Source organism: Neoarius graeffei, chromosome 9, assembly GCF_027579695.1.
Source record: "Neoarius graeffei isolate fNeoGra1 chromosome 9, fNeoGra1.pri, whole genome shotgun sequence".
NCBI classification, from domain to species: Eukaryota; Metazoa; Chordata; class Actinopteri; order Siluriformes; family Ariidae; genus Neoarius; species Neoarius graeffei.
Window position 1 is genome coordinate 63,818,058 of NC_083577.1, and position 26,364 is coordinate 63,844,421.

Sequence of the window (26,364 nt, forward strand, 5' to 3'; positions counted from 1 at the left end):
TGTATAAACTCTAGAGACTGTTGTATGCGAATATTCCAGGAGATCAGCAGTTTCTGAAATATTCAAACCAGCCATTTGGCACCAACACCCATGCCACAGCTAAAGTCACTGTTTATTGTGAATCTTCACTGAAACTTTGACCTGTATCTGCATGGTTTTATGTGTTGCATTACTGCCATATGATTGGCTGACTGGATTGCATAGATTTGCAGATGTATAAAAGAAATATGAGCCATTTATCTTAAAAAAAAAGGCTTTTGCCCAGTACTGTAAAAACTAACTTGCCAGTTTATTAAGTATATCTATCTTGTAGCTACACTCACTGACCATATAGTCCATCTGTTGCTATGTTCAATTTATAAGCCCCTTTCTATCCCATTTATTGATTGATGAAGGGCTATAATACTGATCAGATATGGTTTGGGTGGTGGATCAGTCTCAGCAGAGCACTGACACTGAACTGGTGGAGTATGTGGTGCTGGTACACTTAAATCAAGTACATGTCACCAACCAAATATATTCAGCCAACAGCAGTCCTGTGGTCAGCAACTGACACGCAAGTCCTAGAGGACAATTAAGGTAACACAAAATTAGCTATAGTCTCTATCTGTACAGTACACCTAACTGTAAAGCTGTAAAGTGTTAAGTAGGAGCAAAGAGTATTTAAAAAACACGAGGATTGCTGCTGTACTTCATACACTCTGAACACTACACACACACACTGTGTCAATGTCACTAGAATGATCCACCACTCTAGGGATGCATTGATATTTTATTTTTTCAGACAGAGTATGAGTACATATTTTTGGTCAGTGTAGATACTGATAATATGATAGTAAATTAGGAACCTGTTATAGTATTAAGCAATCAGCAACACCCTATTTAGCTCTGTTTATGTTGGTTGTTACTGTTTTCTGCTAGTAAAGAACTCCTAATGCTGAGTTCTTAGCTTTAGCTTATCTTTTACCTATAGTTTATATTTCATGCTTATTACTGCTTGCACCGCAGATAAGAGGGAAACGCAATTTCAGTTCTCTGTATGTCCTGCACATATGGCATTATTAATAATAAAGTTGACTTACTTACTTACTTACTTACTTAAGACATTAAGCTATCATGGTGTTTAAACAGTTTAATAGAGAGGGTGAGGGAGGCCTATCTGACTGCACAGAGCACTATCAGTGAGGGTGCTCATTAAAAATGAGTGAAAGGTGCAGTGAATTGCATGTGGGCATGCGAGTCAGATGCTAGTGAGTGAGTGGGAAGCAAGGGCCTGTGTCTCAGTGCTCAGTGATGGCAGAAATGAAGTGCTGTCACATAACCACAATTTTTTTGCATGCTTACCTCACTGTTCCACATTTGAGAATATGTTTTCATACGTGCACAATTCACGGCACCTTATGCTCATTTTTAATGACCATGCTTGCTGATACTGCTCTGCACGTTCAGGGTGGCCTCTGACTATTAAAGATGAAACACCTTAAGAGGATTTTTCAGGTTACATGTATTTAACAAGATGCTGTAGAATCCCCTTTTGATATTTTTCAGTGGTGGCTGGTGACTTTTAACATAGTGTGCGCAAGCTAAGCTGCTAACTATAACTAGCTCAAATTCACTGAGCAAGGTAGATATTTAGATTCATAAATAAAGAAAAAATGAATGAAAATAATCAAACGACTTTATCCAACCCCAATTCCAAAAAAGTTGGGACATTGTATAAAACATAAATAAAAACAGAATATGAACATTTGCAAATCATGGAAATCCTATATTTCATTGAAAATAGTACAAAGACAACATATCAAATGTTGAAACTGAGAACATTTTTTATTTATTTTTAAATATATGCTCAGTTTGTATTTGATGTCAGCAACATGTTTCAGAAAAGTTTGGACAAGGGCAACAAACAAATGAAAAAGTTGTGTAATGCTGAAAAAAACCAAACAATCACCTAATTTGGTTAATTGGCAACAGGTCAGTAATATAATTAGGTATAATAAGAGCATCCCAGAGAGGCTGAGTCTCTCAAAGGTAAAGATGGGGAGGAGTTGACCACTCTGTGAAAGACTGTGTGGGCAAACAGTGCAACCATTTAAGAATAATGTTCCTCAGTGTAAAACTGCAAAGAATTTGGGGATCATGTCATCTATGGTACATAATATCATTAAAAGATTCAGAGAATCTGGAGAAATCTCTGTATGCAAGAAACAAGGCTAAAACTGATATTGGATGTCTGTGATCTTCAGGTCCTCGGGTGACACTGCATTAAAAGCAGACATGTGTCTGTAGTGGAAATCACTGTATGGGCTCAGGAACACTTCAGAAAACCATCGTCTGTGAAAACAGTTCATTACTACATCCACAAATGCAAGTTAAAACCAGATATAAACAATATTCAGAAACAACGCCACCTTCTCTGGGCCCGAGCTCTTTTACGATGGACTAAGGTGAAGTGGAAAATTGTCCCGAGGTCTGATGAATCAAAAGTAGAAATTCTTTTTAGAAATCATGGACACCATGTCCTCCAGGCTAAAGAGGAGAGGGACCATCCAGCTTATCAGTGCACAGTTCAAAAGCCAGTATCTGTGATGGTATGTGGGTGCATTAGTGCACATGACGTGGGTAGCTTGTACATCTAAGAAGGCATCATTAATGCTGAATGATATATACATGCTTCAGAGCAATATGCTGCCATCCAGATGGCATCTTTTTCAGGGAAGGCCTTCCTTCTTTCAGCAAGACAATGCCAAACAGCTTTCTACACATATTAAAACTGCATGGCTCTGTAGTAAAAGAGTCTGGGTGCTAAACTGGCCTGCCTGCAGTCCAGACCTGTCTCCCATTTAAAACATTTGGTGCATTATGAAGTGCAAAATATGACAAAGGAGACCCCGAACAGTTGGGCAACTGAAATTTTATATCAGGCAAGAATGGAACAACATTTATTTTTCAAAACTACAGCAATTGGGCTCCTCAGTTCCCAAACATTAACAGTGTTGTTAAAAGTAGAGGTGATGCAACACAGTGGTAAACATGTCCCTGTCCCAACTTTTTGAAACGTATTGCTGACATCAAATGAGCATATATTTTCAAAAACAATAAAATTTCTCAGTTTCAACATTTGATATGTTGTCTTTGTACTAGTTTCAATGAAATATAGGGTTTCCATGATGTGCAAAGTATCACATTCTGTTTTTATTTACAGTTTACACAGCGTCCCAATTTTTTTGGAATTGGGGTTGTACATAGAATTTTTTTTTGCAATATTTACACATTACAGTGATAATTGCCATACTGGTTGTATAAAACTGTTATGGATTTAGTTATTAACCACTAGTGCAGCTCCAATCACTGCATGTCTGACTGGCACCAGTATGTTTGAGATGTTGGTTATGTTCATTACTGCTTATTAAGTGATAAATGGTTGTGAGGTTCAGCCTTTTAGAGAGATCTCCTAATCATCATATGGAGAAGCTGTACGTCTGAGTGGGAAAAGTGAAAAACATACTTTTCAATAAACTCAGTCCCAGTGAAGCTGTGCATACTGGTAGAGCCAAAAATTACATATTAAAAGTCTGTTGTCCAAGGATTGTCAGGAGCTCGATATCAAAGGCCACTGGGAACATGTCAGGGATACAACCCATTCTGCAGCATTACAGGCTTTCAGCATGAAAAAACCTAAAAGTCAAGGCTGGTTTGACGCAAATATCGCTATTCTCTTACCTTTGATCGAAGAAAAGAGAAATGCACTGCAGAACTACCAGATAAACCCTTCACCAAGCACTCTGGAAGCACTTTGCAGGGCCAGGAGCCGTGCAAAGGAAGAATGCAAGACCTGTGCTAACAACTACTTGATGTTCGAGGGCATCAAAAAGGCCATGGGGTCTACACAGATAAAGTGCGCTTCATTGAAGTTATCCACTGGGGAGATCATTAGCGACAAATCCGAGCAGATGGAGAGTTGGGTGGAGTACTTATCCAAGCTCTATGGCCATGAAAACCTTGTTTCAGCTAATGCTTTAGGCCAGATTGAGAAGCTTCCAACACTGCTTTAGTTGGACGACATCCCCACCAAAGAAGAGCTCTCCAAGGCCATTAACGAAGTATCATCTGGCAAGGCTCCAGGACTAGATGGCATTCTGGCTGAGGTATTTAAATGTGGCGGGAGCAGGCTGCTCAATGCTCTCCATCAGTTGCTCTGTAGGTGCTGGGAGGAGGGAGCGATCCCCCAAGAGTTGAAAGATTCCATCATCACAACCCTGTACAAGAACAAAGGTGACCACAGCAACCGTGATAACTACCGCGGCATCTCATTACTAGCATTGCTGGAAAGCTGTTTGCTTGAGTCGCTTTTCATTAGATTAGATTAGATTAGATTAGATTAGATTAGATTAGATTAGATTAGATTAGATTAGATTAGATTAGATTAGATTAGATTAGATTAGATTAGATTAGATTAGATTAGATTAGATTAGATTAGATAAAACTTTATTGATCCCTTTGGGAGGGTTCCCTCAGGGAAATTAAGAGTCCAGCAGCATCATTACAGATAAACAGAGAAATGAAAGAGAGAAAACTTCTAGATAAATTAAAATAAATTAAGTATTTACATATATAAATATAAAAGAATAAGATATGGGGAAGAGAGGAAGGGGGGAAGAAGTGGGGTTAGGGTAAGTGTGTGTGTGTGGGGGGGAAGCAGGAAAGATATTGCACTTTATATTGCATATTATATTGCACATTGTCCGGTATTGCTTATTGTTAGGCTAGGCTACTGCTCCTTCCCGTCCTCTGTCCTCCTGTTACCCCTCCTCCCCCCCCAGAGAGGAGTTGTACAGTCTGATGGCGTGAGGGACAAAGGAGTTTGAGTCTGTTCATCCTGCACTTGGGAAGGAGCATTCTGTCACTGAACAGGCTCCGCTGGTTGCTGATGACAGTGTGCAGAGGGTGACTGGCATCGTCCATGATGTTCAATAGTTTGTCCATAGACCTCTTCTCTGCCACTGTCACCAGAGAGTCCAGCTTCATGCCAACCACAGAGCCGGCCCGCCTGATCAGTTTGTCCAGCCTGGATGTGTCCATCTTGGATGTGCTGCCCCCCCAGCACACCACGGTGTAAAACACTGGCGACCACAGACTGATAGAACATCCACAGGAATTTCCTGCAGATGTTAAAGGACTGCAGCCTCCTAAGGAATTATAGCCTGCTCTGTCCCTTCCTGTATAAGTGTTTGGTGTTGCAAGTCCAGTCCAGCTTGCTGTCCAGCCACAGCCCGAGGTACTTGTAGGAATCCACAGCCTCCACCTCGACTCCCTCAATCAGAACTGGTCGTGACCTTGGTCTGGACCTCCCAAAGTCAATGACCAGCTCCTTGGTCTTCGAGGTGTTGAGCTGCAGATGGTTCCTGTTGCACCACACAGCAAAGTCCCTCACCAGGCTCTTATACTCCTCCTCTCTGTCATCACTGATACACCCAATGATGGCTGTGTCATCGGCAAACTTCTGAATGTGACACAGCTCTGAGTTGTAGCAGAAGTTCGCGGTGTACAGGGTGAAAAGAAGAGGGGCCAGCACCGTGCCCTGGGGTGCTCCGGTGCTGCTAATTACAGTGTCAGATGTGATGTCCTTCAGCCTGATGTACTGCGGCCTGTCAGTGAGGTAGCTGGAGATCCAGGTGACCAGGCAGGGGTCCACTCGCATCCTGTTCAGTTTGTCCTGAAGCAGTAGGGGCTGGATGGCGTTGAAGGCACTCGAGAAGTCCAAGAAGAGGATCCTCACTGTGCCATTTCCCTTATCCAGATGCGAGTGGGCTCGGTGTAGCAGGTAGATATGCCGTCTTCCACACCAACACCTGCCCAGTACACAAACTGCAGACAGTCCTGGGCATTTTGTACCTGGGGTCTGAGGAGGCTGAGTAAGAGCCGCTCCAATGTCTTCATCAGATGTGAAGTGAGTGCCACCGGTCGGAAGTTGTTCAGCTCGCTGGGCCGATTCTTTTTGGGAACTGGAACAATACATGATGTCTTCCAGAGGGTTGGCACTCTCCCCAGCTGCAGGCTGAGGTTGAAGATACATTGGAGTGGTTCACCCAGTTCAGCAGCACAGGTCTTAAGTAGTCGTGGACACACCTTGTCCAGGCCTGCTGCTTTCCTGGGGTGAAGCTTCCTCAGTTGACCTCTGACCTGGTCTGCAGTAATTCAGTTCAGTTGGTCGGGTTCAATGCCCGAACTGATGATCACATCATCAGTTTTTCTTTGGCTAATCAGACACAAGGTACGCCACCACTAATGCATAGAGGAGTCTGTGTTGAGGTGGGGGAGGAGGGGGCTGCTGTGATGACTGGGGGAAGGTGTGTTGAGGGAAGAAGGAGAGATGGCTGCAGTGAGAGGGTGGGGGGGGGACGTGGGCTGGTTGAACCGATTGAAGAAGTCATTCAACTCATTCGCCCTCTCCACTGTCCCCTCAATGACTCTGGTCTTTGTATTGTGGCCTGTGATGGTTTTCACACCTTCCCAGACCTCCCTCATGCTGTTCTCCTTCAGCTTCTGCTCCACCTTTCTCCTGTAGCTGTCCTTAGCTTCCCTCATGCAGCATTTCACCTCCTGCTGTGCTGCTTTCATCGCCTCCCTATCCCTGCTCCTGAAGGCGGCCTTCTTCCTGTTGAGGACAGCTTTGACTTCCTGTGTTACCCATGGCTTGTTATTAGGGTAACACCGTACAGTCTTAGCGGGGGAGACCATGTCTGCACAGAAGTTGAGGTAATCTGTCAGACAGTGTGTCAGCCCCTCTATGTCCTCACAGTGTGGGCTAAGCAGCACATCCCAGTCTGTGATATAATAGCAGTCTCTGAGGGCATCTTCCATTTCAGGGGACCACCTCCTGATGGAGCTAGTTGTTGCAGGCTGCCTTTGAACCAGGGGGGTGTACTTCAGCTGTAAAAGAACCAGGTTGTGGTCAGACTTCCCTAGTGGGGGGAGGGGTGTGACTCAGTGTGCATCCCTCACATTAGCATACAGCAAGTCAATTGTCCTGTTGTTCCTTGTTGGACAATCCACAGCCTGGTAAAAAGCAGCCAAAGTAGAGTCCAAATTAGCATGATTAAAGTCCCCAGAAATGATGATAAATGCCTCAGGGTGCTGTGTCTGCAGCCTTGCTGTGACAGAGTGAATCCTCTCACATGCAGCGGCTGCATCTGCCTTCGGAGGGATGTAAACACGGATGGTGATCACGTGACTGAACTCCCTCAGCAGATAATATGGCCGCAGGCTAACGGCTAGCAGCTCCAAGTCCAGGCAACATAAAACTGTCTTTACGGAGATATGTCCCGGGTTACACCAGTGGTTGTTAACATAAATGATGAGTCCCCCACCTTTGCTTTTCCTGCATGTGTTAGTGTCTCTGTCGGCTCTCACAGCAGTGAATCCCTGCAGGTCCATGTTAGCATCTGGTACAAGGTGTGTTAGCCATGTCTCCATAAAGATAAATAAGCTGCTCTCCCAGTAAATCCGCTGGTTGTTCAGAGCGGATAGCTCGTTGACTTTATTCGGCAGCGAGTTCACATTCCCCATGATAACGGAGGGAATGGATGGTTTGCAGTGCCACCAGTTGTCTGCTAGCCTAGCCTTTAGCTTAGCTCCAGCTTTGCAGCCCCTGGGTTTCCTCCTCAGCTCCGCCGGGATGGGGTGTCGTATCCTGGCTCGTCCCATTGTTTTCAGGGCCAGCAGCTCCTCTCTTGAATAAGTGAGAAAACTGGCTCCTGGTTGCATGTTAAAGTTAAATATATCCATGTTATATAGTTAAACACACTATGTCTTTGTAAGAAGAGCAAAAAAGTAAAAAAAGGTGGAAAAAAGAGGTTAAAAGAGCTAAAAACTACAGAGCTACTGGAGAGGCAGCCATCTCACACAGCGCCCAAACACTCAAACATCGCCTCCAAAAGCTTGCAGAGAGGGTCTATCCAGAATCTCAATGCAGCTTCCGTTCCATGTGCTCTACAGTAAATATGATCTTCTCACTGAGACAACTCCAGGAGAAGTGCCGGGAACAACAGCAGCCCCTCTTTATGGCATTCATTGATCTGACTAAGGCATTTGACTTAGTCAGCAGAGATGGTCTCTTTAAGATCCTGCCCTTAATTGGCTGCCCTCCAAAACTCCTGAGGTTTGTCAGGTCCTATCATAATGGAATGCAGGGCACTGTACAATTTAATGGGCGCAGGTCAGACACATTTAACATCATGAGCAGTGTGAAACAAGACTGCATGCTAGCACCAACACTCTTTGGCATTTTCTACTCTGTCCTTCTTAAACACACTTTTGGGTCAGTTGATGAAGGCGTTCTGCTGTGAACTAGATCGGATGGGAAGCTCTTCAACCTAGCACGTCTCTGGGCAAAAACCAAGGTTCGCCAAGTTCAACTGCATGACATGCTTTATGCCGACGGTGCTGCCCTTGTTGCTCACAGTGAGAAAGAACTTCAGAACTTTCTTGACTGCTTCTCCAAGGCCTGTGACAACTTCAGCCTTACCATCAGTCTGAAGAAGATGAAAATCATGTCTTTCTCGATGCTGAGCTCGGTAAAAGAATTGGAAAGGCTGCAACCAGCATGGCCAAGCTCTCCCCTTGGGTGTGGGAGAATAAGAAGCTTACCACTACCACCAAAGTCGCTGTCTATCGTGCTTGCATCATGAGTACCCTGCTATATGGCAGCGAGTCCTGGACCACCTATGCTTGTCAGGAGAAACACTTGCACTCCTTCCATATGAGGTGTTTACGCTGCATTCTGTCCATCTCGTGGACAGACAAGGTCCCCAACAGTGCAGTACTTGATAGAACAGGCATCCCCTCAATGTATACCCTCCTCAGACAATGTAGGATGAGATGGCTGGGCCATGTCTGGCGAATGGAGGATGGTTGCATCCCCAAGGATCTGTATGGAGAGCTGGAACTCGGGTCGAGGGCTGTCGGAAGACCAAAGCTACGTTTTCGAGACATCTGTAAAAGAGACATACTTGTGATCAGTCTTCCAGTGGATGACTGGGAGTGTCCTGTGGCAGAACGTAGTATCTGGAAGGCCGCTTGCAGTGAAGCACTTGAAGTAGGAGAGAAAAGGTTCAACGATGAGGCCAATGCAAAAAGAGCCAGGAGAAGGGTCACTACAGGAGCTCCATCGGCAACAGTCCATGTCTGTCCAACTTGCCATCGCGTTGCTGCTCTAGGATTGGGCTAGTAAGCCATCGAAGGAAATGCTTGAACCGGACCTGAATGTTGCAACCCATGCGCTCATCATGGACTTCATCCGATGGCTGCTGACAATGAAAAGTCTGTTGTCCAATGAGCATTAATCTTCACTCCCATTAAAACAAAGTGTACTTTAACCTGTGCCAGGAGTTTAATTTGCTGGAAGATACTGGAATGGACAGTAGAGGAGAATTCAGAACGTTAATGTTGGATAAAGAGCAATGGAGGGCACGTCTAAAGACAGTTGGGTGACCTGGTGGTTGGCATAGATATATAGCGATAGGAGTTTTAAAGGGGATTTTCATGTAGGTTGCGCTGTCTTCTGAAAACAGTTTGCAGTAAATGAATGAACAGCACAATATTAGTGAGACATTTGATCATTTGATTTGCTAAAATATTGAATTTTCCCCAAGACTGATGAATAATATAAACACATTTCTGCATTTAATAAAGAAACATTTTAATTTCATGCCACATGAAATTTTAGGGGAGGATGGGCTTCAGTGTTGTCTTAAAGAGATCACCGGTGATATTGTCATAGAGCACAGTTTGCAGTCAGCTTTGATGGCCATTGTTAATTGTGAAATTTGTCCATATGTCATTGCATATTGTCTCTTTATTACTGCAACAGCATACACTAGAATTTTGCCAAGTAGTATCACATGGGATTGGATGCTGGTATATGAGCACTTTTTACAGGCAAATGAGCAGTGTATCAGACTGATACCTGATACCAGCATCAGCAGTGGTTTTATGCTGGTCTCTTTCCATTGATGTATGGCATACAGGAGGAGTGATAAAATAATGGCAGATTGTAGTCCATAATTTTGTATACCTGCAAAATGGACTTACTAGTGCATCTCAAAAAATTGGAATATCGTGAAAAAGAGGTTTGTTTTTGTAATTTAATTAAAAAAGGTAAACTTTCATATCTTCTATATTCATTACATGTAAAGTGAAATATTTCAAGTCTTTTTTCTTTTAATTTTGATGATTATGGCTTATAGCTCATGACAATCAGAAATCCAGTATCTCAAATGATTAGAATACTTTCTAAGATCAATCAAAAAAGGATTTATAATACAGAAATGTCCAACTTTTGAAAAGTATGTTAATTTATACACTCAGTACTTGGTTGGGGCTCCTTTACCACACATTACTGCATCAATGCGGCGTGGCATGGAGGTGATCAGCTTGTGGCACTGCTGAGGTGTTATTGAAGTCCAGGTTGCTTTGATAGTGGCGTTCAGCTCGTCTATATTTTTGGGTTGGGTGTTTCTCATCTTTCTCTTGACAATACTCCACAGATTCTCTATGGGGTTCAGGTCAGGCAAGTTGGCTGGCCAATCAAGCACAGTAATATCATGGTCAGCAAACCATTTGGTAGTAGTTTTGGCACTGTGGGCAGGTCCTAAGTCCTGCTGGAAAAGGAAATTGGCATCTCCATAAAGTTTGTCAGCAGATGGAAGCATGAAGTGCTGTAATATCTCCTGGTAGATGGCTGCATTGACTTTGGACTTGATAAAACAGAGTGGACCAACACCAGCAGATGACATGACACCCCAAATCATCACAGACTATGGAAACTTCACACTGGACTTCAAACACCTTGGATTCTGTGCCTCTCCACCCGTCCTCCAGACTCTAGGACCTTGATTTCCAAATGAAATGCAAAATGTACCTTCATCTGAAAAGAGGACTTTGGACCACTGAGCAACAGTCCAGTTCTTTTTCTCCTTAGCCCAGGTAAGACGCTTCTGACATTGTCTCTGGTTCAGAAGTGGCTTGATATTAGGAATGCGACAGTTGTAGCCCCTTTCCTGAAGACATCTGTGTGTGGTGGCTCTTGATGCACTGACACCAGCCTCAGTCCACTCCTTGTGAAGCTCTCCCAAATTCTCGAATAGTCTTTTCTTGACAATCCTCTCAAGGCTGTGGTCATCCCTGTTGCTTGTGCACCTTTTCCAGCCAGCCTTTTCATCAGTGACTTTCTGTGGCTTACCCTCCTTGTGGAGGGTGTCGATGATTGTCTTCTGGACAACTGTCAAGCCAGCAGTGTTCCCCATGATTGTGTGTATTGAACTAGACTAAGAGATATATATTATTTTTATACTATTTTACTCAAACTCAAAATGAAATATTCTAATAATTTGAGATACTGGATTTCTGGAGTCTTGGAATCATGGAGTCTTCCCCATGATTGTGGTTGCATGTACTGAACTAGACCAAGAGACACATGGTGTTTATACTGTTTTACTAAAACTCGAAATGAAATACGTTTTTTTAATCTTTTTTTTGCTGTAGGCCATAATTATCAAAATTAAAATAGAAAAATTATTGAAACATTTTAGTTTACGTGTCATGAGTCTAGAATATATTAAATTTTCACTTTCTTAAATAGGCGGCACGGTGGTATAGTGGTTAGTACTGTCACCTCACAGCAAGCAGATTCTGGGTTCGAGCCCAGTGGCTGACAAGGGACTTTCTGTGTGGAGTTTGCATGTTCTCCCTGTGTCTGTGTGGGTTTCCTCTGGGTGCTCTGGTTTCCCTCACAGTCCAAAGACATGCAGGTTAGGCTAAGTGGTGGCTCTAAATTGACTGTGAGTGTGAATGGTTGTTTGTCTCTGTGTGTCAGCCCTGCTATGATCTGGCAACTTGTCCATGGTGTACCCTGCCTCTTGCCCATAGTCAGCTGGGATAGGACCCTGCACATGATAAGCGGTTATAGATGGACTTTCTTAAATAACTGATGGAAAATATTGAACTTTTTCATGATATTCTCACTTTTTGAGATGCACTAGTATATCATGGATGCATGTACCTGCGGAACACCATACTTCAGAGAATATGGTAATGCATCGACCTGATTTTTGATGGCTTTTGACCGTACGATGTCCATACATACATACATACATACATATGTATGTACGAACGATGAACGTGTACCACCACAGAGTACCCAATCGTAAATGCAAGGCAACATATCTCATAAACACTTGACCACCGGGCAATGAAATTTGTGTAGGTGCAACAGGCTTATCGAATCAGTCTCATGTAAAAAGGAATCAGTCTCATAAATTCATTAATCATTAATTCAAGTGTCTAGTAGTTTATGAGACTGATCCCTTTTTACATGAGACTGATTCGATAAACCTGTTGCACCTACATATTTTGGTGCCCCGTGTGAGGATTGGTATTGATGGCCTCAGTGATTTTTGTAGCAATAACGGATAAATTTAGTGTTGAGCCATTCCAGGCCTCTACTCAGTAATAGGCTAGTCAAGTGGAATTGGCAAGGCTATACCAGAATGTTATTTTGGGCTAATTGCAGTGTGGTGATAGTGTCGTTTACCAGTGTTGTTTAACTAACAATCTTGTGTGTCAGTCATACTGTGAACACAGCTAGTAGGGAGAAAGTGACTGTATCACCAGTAGCCATTGGTAGAAACAAGTACGGTTGCCATAGTACCCTGCATAGTTAGTTGGCATACTTTGAGAGAGACTGATAGTAAGCAAGAGTCACAGGAATAACACGGATCATTATCTAGTTGTTGGTGCGAGCCACAGGTTAGAAGCCTCACCTGTGCATTTTCTTATTTTCACTGTTTGAGCACAGCCTGTCTGTCATCGCCTCGTAGCCACGACATTATCTTACATTAAAAGGGGTAGGCTGAGAAATAGTGACCACATCACTAGCTTGTCAGATGTAGATCCGCGCTCGAACCAGGCAGTCAGGATAAGCCACCATAGTACCCCACATATGTCAGGAGGTGAGGAGGATAGCCTTCCTCTGGAACCTATCCCCCTCTCTGACTTCATCTCTAATCTCCTCAAAATCTTTCCTAAGGAAAGGGAAGAACTCGGGCAATTAACCCAGGATGAGTGTCAGACAGAGATTGACAGCCTGATACGATACGTGCAGAATCCCAAACGTAGTGTCATCACCATCCAAGAGGTGGTAGGCAAGTTATTTCTGCTCCATCATCAACGTACCCGTTTGGAGCTGGAAACGCTCCAGTGGGAGAACAGGGAGCTGAGCGCTAGCCACGACTGGCTAGATGCAATGAATCAGACCCTGCACAATGAACTCAAGCTCACCAACGATTCGCTGGAGGAGTGTGCCCGTTGACTCCAGATAGCTGAATGGTCTAGCAGGTAAGCTGCCAATGACCGGGCCCAGGAAGAAAGTCGCAAAACCCGCGCCAGGACCCAAGCAGTGCTTCATGCACTATCCATGGAGACAAAGGCAGAAACAGAGCCAGGAGCTGGGAGAGGGGCCGAGTCTGACACAGACTCTGAAGATTTCTTGGTTGGTCGCCAAATGCCCCCCCTTTCCAAACCAAAGCGCCAGGTTGCTGCCCCCTCTCGCAATCCCAGTGGAGCAGAATCATGCCCACCTGCACTTGAGGGGCCCCCAAAGCTCCTGACCACTAAAAGTGAGAATAAGAATAAGAAGTATTCAGTGATAAACCCCACCTACAAACACTCATTCTCTTCCTTCTCCTCTTCTGATGAGTACCATGTGAGGTATCCCCCTCAAGTAGTTCAGAGAGCGAACCTCCCCAAAGGTCAAGGAGGACACAGAGGAACCGTTCCCCTGGCCTCCATATGCGCCAGCTTGACTCTTTTGCAAAGGACATTGAGCGATTCAACCCCGACAGCCGCAACTCCAACATTGAAGATTACCTCAGGGAAGTGGAACATTGCCTCTCTGACCTTCTCCAGGCCACACCAAGGGAGAAATTGAAGCTTATCTGGAAGACAACCAGTAGAAGCGTTCATGCGTTTATCAAAACCCAGCCGCCTCGTATCCGCGACAAGTACTCCAGACTCTGCAAGGTTCTGTGCGAAGAGTACTCAGCTTATACAGATGAGACAATTTGTCACACTTCCGTTTGGGCTGTTTGGGGCGCCCGCTACGTTTCAGCGGCTGATGGACAGGGTCCTCCGCCCCCACGCCACCTATGTGGCCGCCTATCTCGATGACATCATCATATATAGTAATGACTGGCTGAGGCACCTGGAACACCTAAGGGCCGTCCTTAGGTCGCTGAGGCGAGCGGGTCTCACAGCCAACCCGAAGAAGTGTGCAATTGGGCGGGTGGAAGTACGGTATCTGGGCTTCCACTTGGGCAACGGGCAGGTGCGTCCCCAAATTAACAAGACGGCAGCAATTGCGGCCTGCCCGAGGCCCAAGACCAAAAAGGGGGTGAGACAGTTCCTGGGGCTGGCTGGCTATTATCGTAGGTTTATACCTAATTATTCGGACGTCACCAGCCCGCTGACTGATCTCACTAAAAAGGGGGCACCAGATCCAGTCCAGTGGACGGAGCAATGCCAGCGGGCTTTTTCTGAGGTAAAGGCTGCACTGTGTGGGGGGCCACTATTACACTCCCCTGACTTTTCTCTCCCTTTTATGTTGCAGACCAATGCGTCAGACAGAGGGCTGGGGGCGGTTTTGTCCCAGGAGGTGGAGGGGGAGGACCGCCCCATCCTGTACATTAGCAGGAAGCTGTCAGTGCGTGAGGGGCGCTACAGCACTATTGAGAAAGAGTGTCTGGCGATCAAGTGGGTGGTCCTCGCCCTCCGCTACTGCCTGCTGGGGCGCCCTTTCACCCTCTGTTCGGACCACGCGCCCCTCCAGTGGCTCCACCGCATGAAGGATGCCAACGCGTGGATCACTTGTTGGTATCTGGCACTCCAACCCTTTAACTTCAAGGTGATCCACAGGTGACCTACGATAATATCCAGCCAGCCCCAGGAACTGTCTCACCCCCTTTTTGGTCTTGGGCCTCGGGCAGGCCGCAATTGCTGCCGTCTTGTTAATTTGGGGACGCACCTGCCCGTTGCCCAAGTGGAAGCCCGGATACCGTACTTCCACCCGCCCAATCGCACACTTCTTCAGGTTGGCTGTGAGACCCGCTCGCCTCAGCGACCTAAGGACGGCCCTCAGGTGTTGTAGGTGCCGCGGCCAGTCATTACTATAAATAATGATGTCGTTGAGGTATGCAGCCGCATAGGTGGCGTGGGGGCAGAGGACCCTATCCATCAGCCGCTGAAACGTAGAGAGTGCCCCAAACAGCCCAAAAGGAAGTGTGACAAACTGGTGTAAGCCAAACGGTCTGGAAAAGGCTGTTTTTTCTCAGGATAATGGAGTCAATAACCCTTTGTCAAATCCAGTGTCAAGTAAAAGCGAGCCGTGCCTAGTCGATCGAGCAACTCATCAATACGAGGCATTGGGTACGCGTCGAATTTAGACACCGCGTTGATTTTTCTATAATCTACACAGAACCGGACCGACCCGTCAGCCTTGGGTACCAAGACCACATGGCTGCTCCAGTCACTGTGGGACTCCTCGACAATGCCCATTTCGAGCATGGCCTCAAGTTCTTTCCGAACCACTTTTTTCTTGTGTTTGGGTAGCCTGTAAGGGCGGCTATGCACTACCACCCCTGGGGGCATCTCAATGTGGTGCTCTATGAGGTTGGTGCAGTCAGGCAGGGGCGAGAACACGTCCGAAAACTCAGTCTGCAACTGGGCAACCTCCGCGAGTTGGGTCGGGGAGAGGTGGTCTCCACAGGGGACCGGAGAGGTACGTGATGCCAATGCTCCCTTTTGAACCTCCGGCCCCAGCTCCGCCTTCTCCGGAACCACCAACGCCACGGGGACCTCCTCGTTCCAGAGTTTGAGCAGATTGAGGTGGTAAATCTGTAGCGCCCCACCCCTGTCTGGTCACCTCACCTCATAGTCAACGTCCCCGACTCGCGGTGTGACCTCAAAGGGTCCTTGCCACTTGGCGATCAATTTGGAGCTCGATGTGGGCAACAGTACGAGTACTTCATCTCCTGGTGCGAACTCCCTAAGGCGCATACCCCTGTCGTACAGGCGGGTTTGCCGTTCTTGGGCCTGCCGCAAATTCTCCTGGGTTAGGTGTGTGAGTGTGTGGAGTTTCGTGCACAGGTCAATAACGTATTGAATTTCATTTTTACTTGGTGAAGGTCCCTCCTCCCAATTTTCTCGCAGCACATCTAGAATGCTGCGCGGCTTACGCCCATATAACAATTCAAACGGGGAGAACCCCGTGGAGGCTTGGGGGACCTCTCGCACTGCAAATAACAAGGGTTCGAGCCATTTATCCCAATTATGTGCGTCCTCACTTACGAATTTTTTAATTATATTCTTGAGGGTGCGATTGAACCGTTCAACTAAACCGTCCGTTTGTGGGTGATACACGCTGGTGCGGATCGGCTTAATACCCAGCAACCCATACAGTTTGTTCAGTGTACGTGATATAAACGAGGTGCCTTGGTCAGTCAGAATCTCTTTCGGGATTCCAACTCGGGAGATGATGCAGAAGAGCGCTTCTGCAATACTGCGTGCTGAGATATTGCGAAGAGACACCGTTTCCAGGTATCGCGTTGCATAGTCCACCAGAACTAAAATAAAGCGGTACCCTCGTGTTGACCGATCTAATGGCCCGACGAGATCCATCCCAATTCTTTCAAACGGGGTCTAAATAAATGGGAGAGGGCGCAAAGGCGCTTTTGGAATGGCCGCTGGATTTACTAACTGGCATTTGCGGCACGCTGTACACCACCTACGGACATCGCCGCGAATCCCTGGCCAATAGAACCGGGCCATTATTCGGGCTAGTGTCTTATCCTGCCCTAAGTGTCCATCCATGGGATTAAAGTGAGCCGCCTGGAATACCAGTTCCCGGCGGCTCTTTGGAATCAAAAGCTGCATGACTTGCTCTTTAGTCTGAGTGTCCTGCGTCACTCGGTATAATCTATCCTTCATAATTGCAAAGTAGGGGAAGGGCGGGGTGGCGTTTGGCTGGAGCGTTTAACCATTGATTACTCTCACTTGGTCTTGCGACTGCTGTAATGGAAAATCCGCAAGGGATTCCCCAATAGAGAGAGGAGGAGCCGGCGACTCCTCACTCTGATGCGGAGATGACATAGATGGTTCTGTGACAGCTGCTCCCGCCAAAGCAACACCGGGACCTCCCCCTGCTAAACTACGGCAGGACCCACTCTTCACTAAATGACTCATTAATTCCCCAAATCCCGGCCAATCAGTTCCCAAAATTATTGAGTGGGTAAGGCGAGAATTAACCGCCGCCTTTACTCTAAATTTTTCCCCTCGAAAAAGAATGTGGACTGACACTAAAGGGTAGTTGTGAACATCCCCGTGCACACACAACACCTTCACCAATTGTGCTCCCCCCAATGCCTCGTCTTGCACCAGGCTTTGGTGGATTGAGGTCTGATTACAGCCAGAATCCACCAACGGCTGATATGTATCCCCTTGGACACTCACTGGTATGTGATATGCTCCGACCCGATCGAGGGCGGCTCCTGGTGCGTCGGGGATCCGAACCACCGCGCCCACCTCCATTACCGAGCACTGCTGTTGGAGGTGGCCCAGCTCCCTGCAGCGCCAGCAAACCGGCCCGGGCTTCCTCTCTGCACTGGTGCTCTGGGGCTCACTCACCTTGGGGGGGGGAGAGACAGACACAGAAGGGAGAAACGGGAGGGCACCGCGGGTGTGGCGGGCCGGCTGGGGTGGTGCCAGCCCCCGCCTTCGCGGTGGGGGAACGGGGCGAGGATGAGACACAGGAGGAGAGGGAGAGAGAGAGAGGAGAGGGGAGAAGAGGTTGTCTGCTGTCCTGCCGTCGGGACAGCTGCCAAATGGTCCTCCGCCAGCTCGATTGCCTGATCCAGTGATGCCGGGCGGTGGCACTGGACCCACTCTGCAGTTCCTGCTGGTAAGCGAGCGATGAACTGCTCCAGTACCACCTGATCGATGATTCCCTCGGCGTTGCGGTTGTCAGCCCTCAACCACTGCCAGCAGGCGTCCCGGAGTTGCTGGCCAAACGTGAACGGCCAGCCGACTTCCTCCAAGTGCAAAGCGTGGAAGCGCTGTCGTTGTTGCTCAGGGGTGTGCCCCACACGCTGGAGGACGGCCCAGCGAAGGTCCGCGTAGGCCAGCCAGCGGTCGGCGGGGAGCTGTAGCGCAGCCAGCTGCGCCTCGCCCGTTAGCAGGGGGAGGAGCTGTTCCACTGGTCATCCCAAGGTCTCTGCTACCTGCTCAAAGAGCGTGAGGAAGGCCTCCGGGTCGTCCTGCGGGCCCATCTTCGTTAGGGTGAGGTGGGAAGGGCCCGCGGCGGTGGAGTTGGTGGACCCCGCCGACGCGAGGAGGTGCTGGAATGCCTGTCGATCTTCCTGCTGAGCCAACACCAGGGCCTCGAACCGTTGCTCCTGCTCCTTCCGGAGGGCGACTAGCGCCTGGTGCTGGCTCTGCTGGGCCGTGGTGAGGGCGTGGACCAGGTCGGTGAAAGGGGAGGACTTCATGGGGCTGTTCTTCTTCTGCGCTCCACGTCCTGGGTTTTAGCACCACTGTGGCAGTTCGTAATAGTGGGCGGAGCACAGAAGACGGCAGGACAGAACTAAGGTTTGAAAACCTTTTTATTTTATACACTTTTCAGTGGAACATACGGACACTTGCACACACATCTGGTGTCTGGTTTGGGAGAGAGCTCTCCTCTGCTCTCGCTCTCTCCTTAAATAGGGCGCGGTCACTGGGGAAGACACACAAACACACGTTAATTAACATCAGGTGCAGTGATTCTGCCACTTAGCTTCCCTGACTCCACCCTCCAGTCACAGACCGACGCTTGACCATGCCCCCGCTGTCACAATCATATTCTCTAACCAATTAGTCAGACGGTCATCTAAACTAGGACACTCTGTCAGTCTGGTTGTCCTGGGACTCCTCCTCAGTGGCTGGGTCATCACGGCAGGAATTACGTACATGCTATACAAACACTACAAACCAAACTTGACTCCATAGTCAATGTACCCAACAGCTGGAAGCGCTGCAGTGTCCGGTACATCCCCTCATCGCAAGCCGCCACTAACCTTCCCAAAGAGTAGGCTTGCTAACTTCTATAACTAACACCTCTTTGTTTCTCTTTCCAGGTATACTTGAAAATATACTTGAAATGTGTTGAATGTGTTTGAAAATGTATTTGAAATGTAACCTTTTAAAGTGTGGAATATCTAATAGTTACTTAGTGTTGCTTAGTTACACGAATAGTAGACATATCATTTGCCCAGATGCTCACAGCCTTATATTTGCCCAGATGCCAAAGCCTGTATAAACTGCTAATGTTTTCAGGACTGAAAGAGCGTGAGTGGACTACGGACATGGACTATACAGCCTTCTGTTCCTCTCAAAGACTATGGAAGAACCCCAGTCTTGAGACCAAAGGGGGGAATGTAGGGGGGCTGCCATGCCGTAGCCATAGTACCCACAATTCCCTGCTTCACTCTATGGCCCATCTTCTCCCCTTCCACTGTTACAGCATTGAACACAACAATCCCTGTACTCGATGCCATGTTCTATCTCTGCCCATTCTTCTGACTCCCTGTAATTTTATCGGATACAGAGATGATACCGGATACCAAATACAGTGACGTCACGACTGTGCTTTAAAACCCAACGGCGGAATCGAAATTCTTTCTCTGGCGGTGGATCCCCACGCGTGAAAAAGCCGTCGTTGCATCTGTGCTAAAGAGGAACAAAGAACAAAGAATGAGCTATTGATATCGGACCTTTAGCCTAAGTTCAATGTATTTGATCTTCGCATAGTTGTAATAATAACTGAACCAGTTAGTTACTGCAGCCCCCGCAGTATTTTAAAGAGAAAAGGTGACTGGATCCCTTTTCCCTTTCGCAACGTCAACGAACTACAAGCAAGATTCCTTCCAGATCATCGGATGACCGACGGGACACCGAAGATCTTCAGCTGACGAGCTGTAAAAGCAAAAGGAACAGAACTGTTTTCTCCCTGGACCTGCGCTCCGCGTTGTCTTCGGATAACAGACGGCGCACTTTCAGTCACCAAGCAAGAGCGATCTAAAGTAAGGCTGGCATCTGGGCAATTGTTAGTCTTAGCTGTGGCTAGTTAATGCGAAGAGTGTCGTTTATTTGAATTCATTCATGGTTTAAATGTACGCATTTTGATTCACATGAAAGTCGGTCTTAGACCGTGTGTTGTTTGATTTGCTTTGTTTACTATCCGTATTAAGTAGATCGTGCATGCTCTCTCTCTCTCTTTTTTATTCCCTCTGTCGCACCACACCCCTCAACATTGGGATTTCAGGAGTAGCTAAGGGTTGAGTAGAAGTTTGGGTTTAAGGCCTAGCTAGTTTTTAAACTACAGATCCTTTGTTACTCTCCCTCGTGCGCTCTCCTTGTTGCCCATCCCCCTTTAGGCAGTGCCTAGCACAAAGGCTTGCACACTACATTCACATACCATGCCTATCTCTCACCCACGCACCGTGCACGCCGCCTCATTCCCTCGCTCCCCTCCTCCTTGTCGTGCGCCTGCGCATGCTCTCTCTCTCCCTGGCTCCTCCTCATCTCGTTAGTGCGCAGCTGCGCACATGCGCACACACACTCCTACACTATCTCACACACACACACACACACACACACACACACACACACACACACACACACACACACTCACATACACACATAAACACGTGATTTCCCTCTCACATTTTAACATTCTCTTGCCCCTACACTGTAACACTTGCATATAGCCCATTACTTCTGGTCACCATTAGTGCCTTGGTTATCATCATATTCACTGCTGATTTCTTACTCTGTTTACTGCTGGTTATTATTCTACTTACTACTGGCTAGACCTAGAGTAAACGTATTACAATAGAGCTACAATACTCACTAAAACTATAGCAGCATCACCGCTAAGTTATTCCATTGATTTTAATAGTTTAGCTATAAACTATTAGACACTTGAATTAATGATTAATGAATTTATGAGACTGATCCCTTTTTACATGATACTGATTCGATAAGCCTGTTGCACCTACATTTGTGTCTTTATTTACATATGATAGATGGGTTTTTCCAGCACTTATTTTTAATTTGCTTTTTCAAAAAACAATGTGGGATTATTTACTAACACATTTTACACTCATATGGAGTTCCACTTTTAGGCAATGCCTAAACATATACATATATATTATACAGAATGGACAATGAATGTAGATACAAGCTAGGTGTACCCAGTAAGTATACAGTATGTATGCGTGCTCATAGTTTCTCTGGAATGCAGATGTTTTCTTTATAGATGTATTTAAAAAATTTTCATGGCTCCACTCATTAAGAATGAAAGATTTTCTTCTTCCCAGGCTGTCTGAACAGGTTTCCTTGTTGCCAGGTGAATGTGGAAAAAGGCAAATGGAAAACGTGGTGGAACATCAGGCACACCAGTTACAGGATAGTGGAGCATAACTGGTTTGAGTCATTCATCATCTTTATGATCCTGCTGAGCAGCGCAGCACTGGTGAGGAGTTGGGTGCTTTTGTCAGTGAGGCATTGTGTACACATGGTCATTACAGAGGCACTGAAAGGAACAATAAGATTTTTACTTAAGGTGTGATATTTGTTACTGTCAAATGTAATGTACTGCAATCTAATGTAATTTCTGCATTTTTAGGCCTTTGAAGACATATACATTGAGAAAAAGAAGACTGCAAAGACTATTTTGGAATATGCAGATAAAGTGTTTACCTACATTTTCATATTGGAGATGCTTTTAAAATGGCTGGCATATGGATTTGCTAGATACTTCACCAATGCATGGTGCTGGCTTGACTTCTTGATAGTTGGCGTATGTACTAATTTTGAAAATTTACAAGCAGTTTTTTTTTTTAATGGTTGATGATGGTTTGACTGATGTTCATACTTTCTTACTGCAATTAAGTTTTTGTGCAATATTATTTGTGCCTATGTATTGGGCGTATTCATTTGTATGTTGGGGAGATGAGTGCAGCTGCATTTCTTGTGTATCTGTGCATGATTCTGTTTGAAAGGAAATGAGAGTGAATAGATGGCCCATTTTTGGGTCTAAGGCCACTGCTCATGGGACTAAACTGATGAGGGAAAGAGGGATAAGATGAGACAAATGAGAGAAGTGGCTGCTGATTACATCATTTATATTTATCAGTGTGTGCGTGTGTGTGTAGGTCTCTCTCATCAGCCTGGTTGCCAGTGCCCTCAATTCACAACTCACTGCCATCAAATCTCTCCGTACACTGCGAGCCCTGAGACCTCTTCGTGCTCTAGCACGTTTTGAAGGCATGAGGGTAAGAGGCACATCCATTACTGTCCAGTTTTACTTCCTTCCCATGGTGGGTATTGTCTACATCAGGGGTTTTCAAAGTGTGGGAGAGTCAGCCCCCCCTCAGAGAGCAAATAAACAACAGCGCCCCCCCCCCTACAATTTTTGTTGTTGCTATACTTAATGTTCCATTCGTATTTTAAAAAATGGTTGTTGTACACATTATTTTTTTTCTTTTACACATTTTAAACATCTGCTTTTTTTAAAGCATCTTGTTTTACACATTTTAAACATCTGTGCTTTTTAAAACCTCTTTTGTACACATTTTAAGCATCTGTGCTTTTCTAAACCTCTTTTTTTTTACACATTTTAAACATCTGTGCTTTTTTAAAACCTCTTTTGTACACATTTTAAACATCTGTGCTTTTTAAAACCTCTTTTGTACACATTTTAAACATCTGTGCTTTTTAAAACCTCTTTTTTACACATTTTAAACATCTGTGCTTTTTTAAAACCTCTTTTTTTTACACATTTTAAACATCTGTGCTTTTTAAAACATTTTTTTTTTACACATTTTAAACATCTGTGCTTTTTTTTAAAAACATCTTGTTTTACACATTTTAAACATCTCATAGCATCGTTAGCTAGCACCTCTTGGCAGACAACACACTGTGGCAGTGGAGCATCTTCAGATCCAGTCCATGAAAATCCAAACTTTAAATAATCGTGGTCATACTAACTTCTTTTTTTGCTTGGCCCAGACTCTGTCTCCTCACTCACTGTAGCTTTAGGTACTAAAAATTGATCCATTTTGTCTCTGGCAAAGGCTAGCTGAAGTTCGCTAAATGTCCGCAATAGTAACTTCATCTCATTCTCACTATCTCTAGCCGCTTTATCCTTCTACAGGGTCGCAGGCAAGCTGGAGCCTATCCCAGCTGACTACAGGCGAAAGGCGGGGTACACCCTGGACAAGTCGCCAGGTCATCACAGGGCTGACACATAGACAACCATTCACACTCACACCTACAGTCAATTTAGAGTCACCAGTTAACCTAACCTGCATGTCTTTGGACTGTGGGGGAAACCGGAGCACCCGGAGGAAACCCACGCGGACACGGGGAGAACATGCAAACTTCACACAGAAAGGCCCTCGCCGGCCCCGGGGCTCGAACCCAGGACCTTCTTGCTGTGAGGTGACAGCGCTAACCACTACACCACCGTGCCACCACAATAGTAACTTATTCTGGTTTATTTTTCCTCACATTGTGCCCCCCCGAAGAACTCTGGCGCCCCCTAGGGGAGGCACGCCCCACACTTTGAAAAGCCCTGGTCTCCATCCTTTGGTCTCTCTGCATTTAGCGCTTGATACAGGGGAGCTTGTGACCAATGATCCTGTCAACAGAGTGAATGACCCGTTGTGGTCTAGACTTGGAGAGAGTAGAGGAACCAGATGGAGATGGAGGTGATGAGTCTGATCTCTATGGTGGCTGAGTAAAATTGACCAGTTGATCAATCAGTACTTAAAGCTGACTGTTGATAGTTGGTAGTGATAGTGCTAAAAAAAATTGTTTAAGTAAACAACTGGTACTGTGGCACAGTGGTTAGCACTGTCACCTCACAGCAAGAAGGTTCTGGGTTTGAGCCCAGTGGCCGACAGGGGCTTTTCTGTGTGGAGTTTGCATATTCTCTGGGTGCTCCGGTTTCTCCCACAGTCCAAAGACATGCAAATTAGGTTTACCTTCTTTTTCATCTACTACTTCTTTTGCATTTTATAGCAGCTGGCATCCATAGTGTTGCATGACTGCCATCTACAGATTTACCTTGACCGTGCACTGACAGTTACATCATTCTGTTGCTGAACGAACAGCTGATCACACCAAGGTGCTCGCTGACCGCCAATATTTATTAGTTTGGTCCTGTGTTTTCTTTCCTTCGCAACATAACGTCTTTTCTTCTTGCTTTCCATTACTGTAGTCGGTCTTTCACGTTTCATTTGCACACTCACGTCCTCCATTTTTCTCTCCTGTTTCAAATTTATATCTCACAATGCCTTGCATGAACGGGGGAAGCCCACCACGTGATGCATGACATAATATCTTGAATTGGATTGTGCTGAAGCAGGAAAAAATAGCGGAGAATTTAGGGCCACATGGCCCTAAATTCATTAATTGTTCTATTTTAAAAAATAATAAAATTAGAAGTCTGTGATTCGAATTCAGTAGCTTTTGTTCCACTCAACAAAAATAATTGAGTGTCAGGGAGGATTCTTTTTATGACCTACACTTGAAAAATCTGAAAGGCAGTCTACCTTTAATGTAAACACAAGTCGCAGTGCATTCACAATATTCATTCATACGTCATTAGTAACTACCTGGTATGAGTCATAGTGGTTTAAATTCAATTACTAATTTGTTTATATTTTCAGAAATAGAATAAACTAAATTGAATAGAAAACATAATGGCAGGAACAAACCAACTGCGTGATTTTTTTCCAGCATGTTCCAGTGTTTCTGGGGACATAGTGGTAGGGTTCATAGTTAATAAGTCTTGTTTAGGCTACTTCATGTAGAAATCTGAATACAGATAGAAATATTTGGTGAACTAAACAGATACAGGTACAGATGCAGATAGTGGCATTGTGTTGAATGCTTAGCGTGTATACCGTATGACCAGTCCAGGCTACTTTACAGATTCTATCCTTGTCTCCTCTTCTGACTCTTCCAGCCAAATGTGTTTCAGAACATTAGATTTAGTCTCCATTATCCTGTAAGGAAGGTTTGGTGAGCTGCACAAGAGCTGCTCATATTAATTTGTTGGCTGTAATTTGAACTATAATTTAAGTCAAAAGGTGACAAAGGCATTACTCACTTCTGGACATTATCTTGATGCAGTGCTATGAGTGGTCATCCAGATAATTTTTACTACACATCAGTAGGAACTGCTGGTGACAACACAGGGTAGAGATGCACATGCTTAAAATTATTAGGGATCTTGGGGAGCTTGAAAGAACTGGTACTAATCAAACACTTGTGTATTAAAGTTTGGTTACATGGCTTTCCTCATATGGCAATGACCAAAGTCTCCCATCTGCATAACTAACATTTCATCACTTTACTGAATCTGTGCTGCTGTTTTAAAAACTGCATATTTAATCTGTATGTGTCACTTTCTACTTTATTTTGATGTGCTATACAGGTATGTTTAATTCTTAAAAATAAGTTTGCTTGTTTATTTATACTTAGCTAATATTCATGATATGATGATTCTTCTGTGAGGTTTCTATACACACACACACACACACACACACACACACTATAGTCATTGATCTAGCTTTTTTTTGCCAACAATTTTTGTTATTATGGTACCTTGAATTTGCATTTTGGCAAGAACTTTACTCTTGCTTTCTCTTTAAATTTTTGTTTTGCAGCTTATGAGCCCCTCCTATGAAATGCATTGGTGTGAACAAAAATCTGCCTTCAAAATAAAATGAACTAGAAAACCTTCTGAGCGTAACAGTATTGTAATCCAGTGGTTTATTGCTCTCCAATAGGTGGTGGTCAATGCTCTTTTTGGTGCCATTCCCTCCATCATGAATGTGCTGCTTGTCTGTCTCATCTTCTGGCTCATCTTTAGCATTATGGGTGTCAACTTGTTTGCTGGAAAGTTTTATGAATGTGTGAATACAACCACAGGCTCTCGCCTGAGTGTGGACCTCGTCCGAAACATAACCGAATGTCAAAGCCCGGAAGGTCGGTGGAAAAATTTAAAGATCAATTTTGATAATGTTGGAGCAGGATATCTGGCTTTGCTGCAAGTGGTATGTAATATTTTATCCTTAAATAAACAATAGTTGGTACCTAAATATATTCTATCCACATTCAGTGGATATCAGCAATCGTTTGCTCTGATTGGCTACTCTACTACTAGGATATCAGCTCATATAGTGTGAGTAGAGAAAAACAAAA

At 45.3% G+C, this 26,364-nt stretch overlaps 1 protein-coding gene across 1 annotated transcript in view; it reads left to right on the plus strand.

The window, feature by feature from the left end:
• scn1laa (sodium channel, voltage-gated, type I-like, alpha) overlaps positions 1 to 26,364 on the plus strand; it is a 111,252-nt gene that overhangs the window by 80,816 nt on the left and 4,072 nt on the right. Inside the window, exons 19-22 of the mRNA XM_060930080.1 lie at positions 21,468 to 21,622; positions 21,776 to 21,949; positions 22,305 to 22,424; positions 25,950 to 26,216. Coding sequence (XP_060786063.1) covers positions 21,468 to 21,622; positions 21,776 to 21,949; positions 22,305 to 22,424; positions 25,950 to 26,216 — 716 coding nt within the window. The remainder of the gene's footprint in view (positions 1 to 21,467; positions 21,623 to 21,775; positions 21,950 to 22,304; positions 22,425 to 25,949; positions 26,217 to 26,364) is intronic.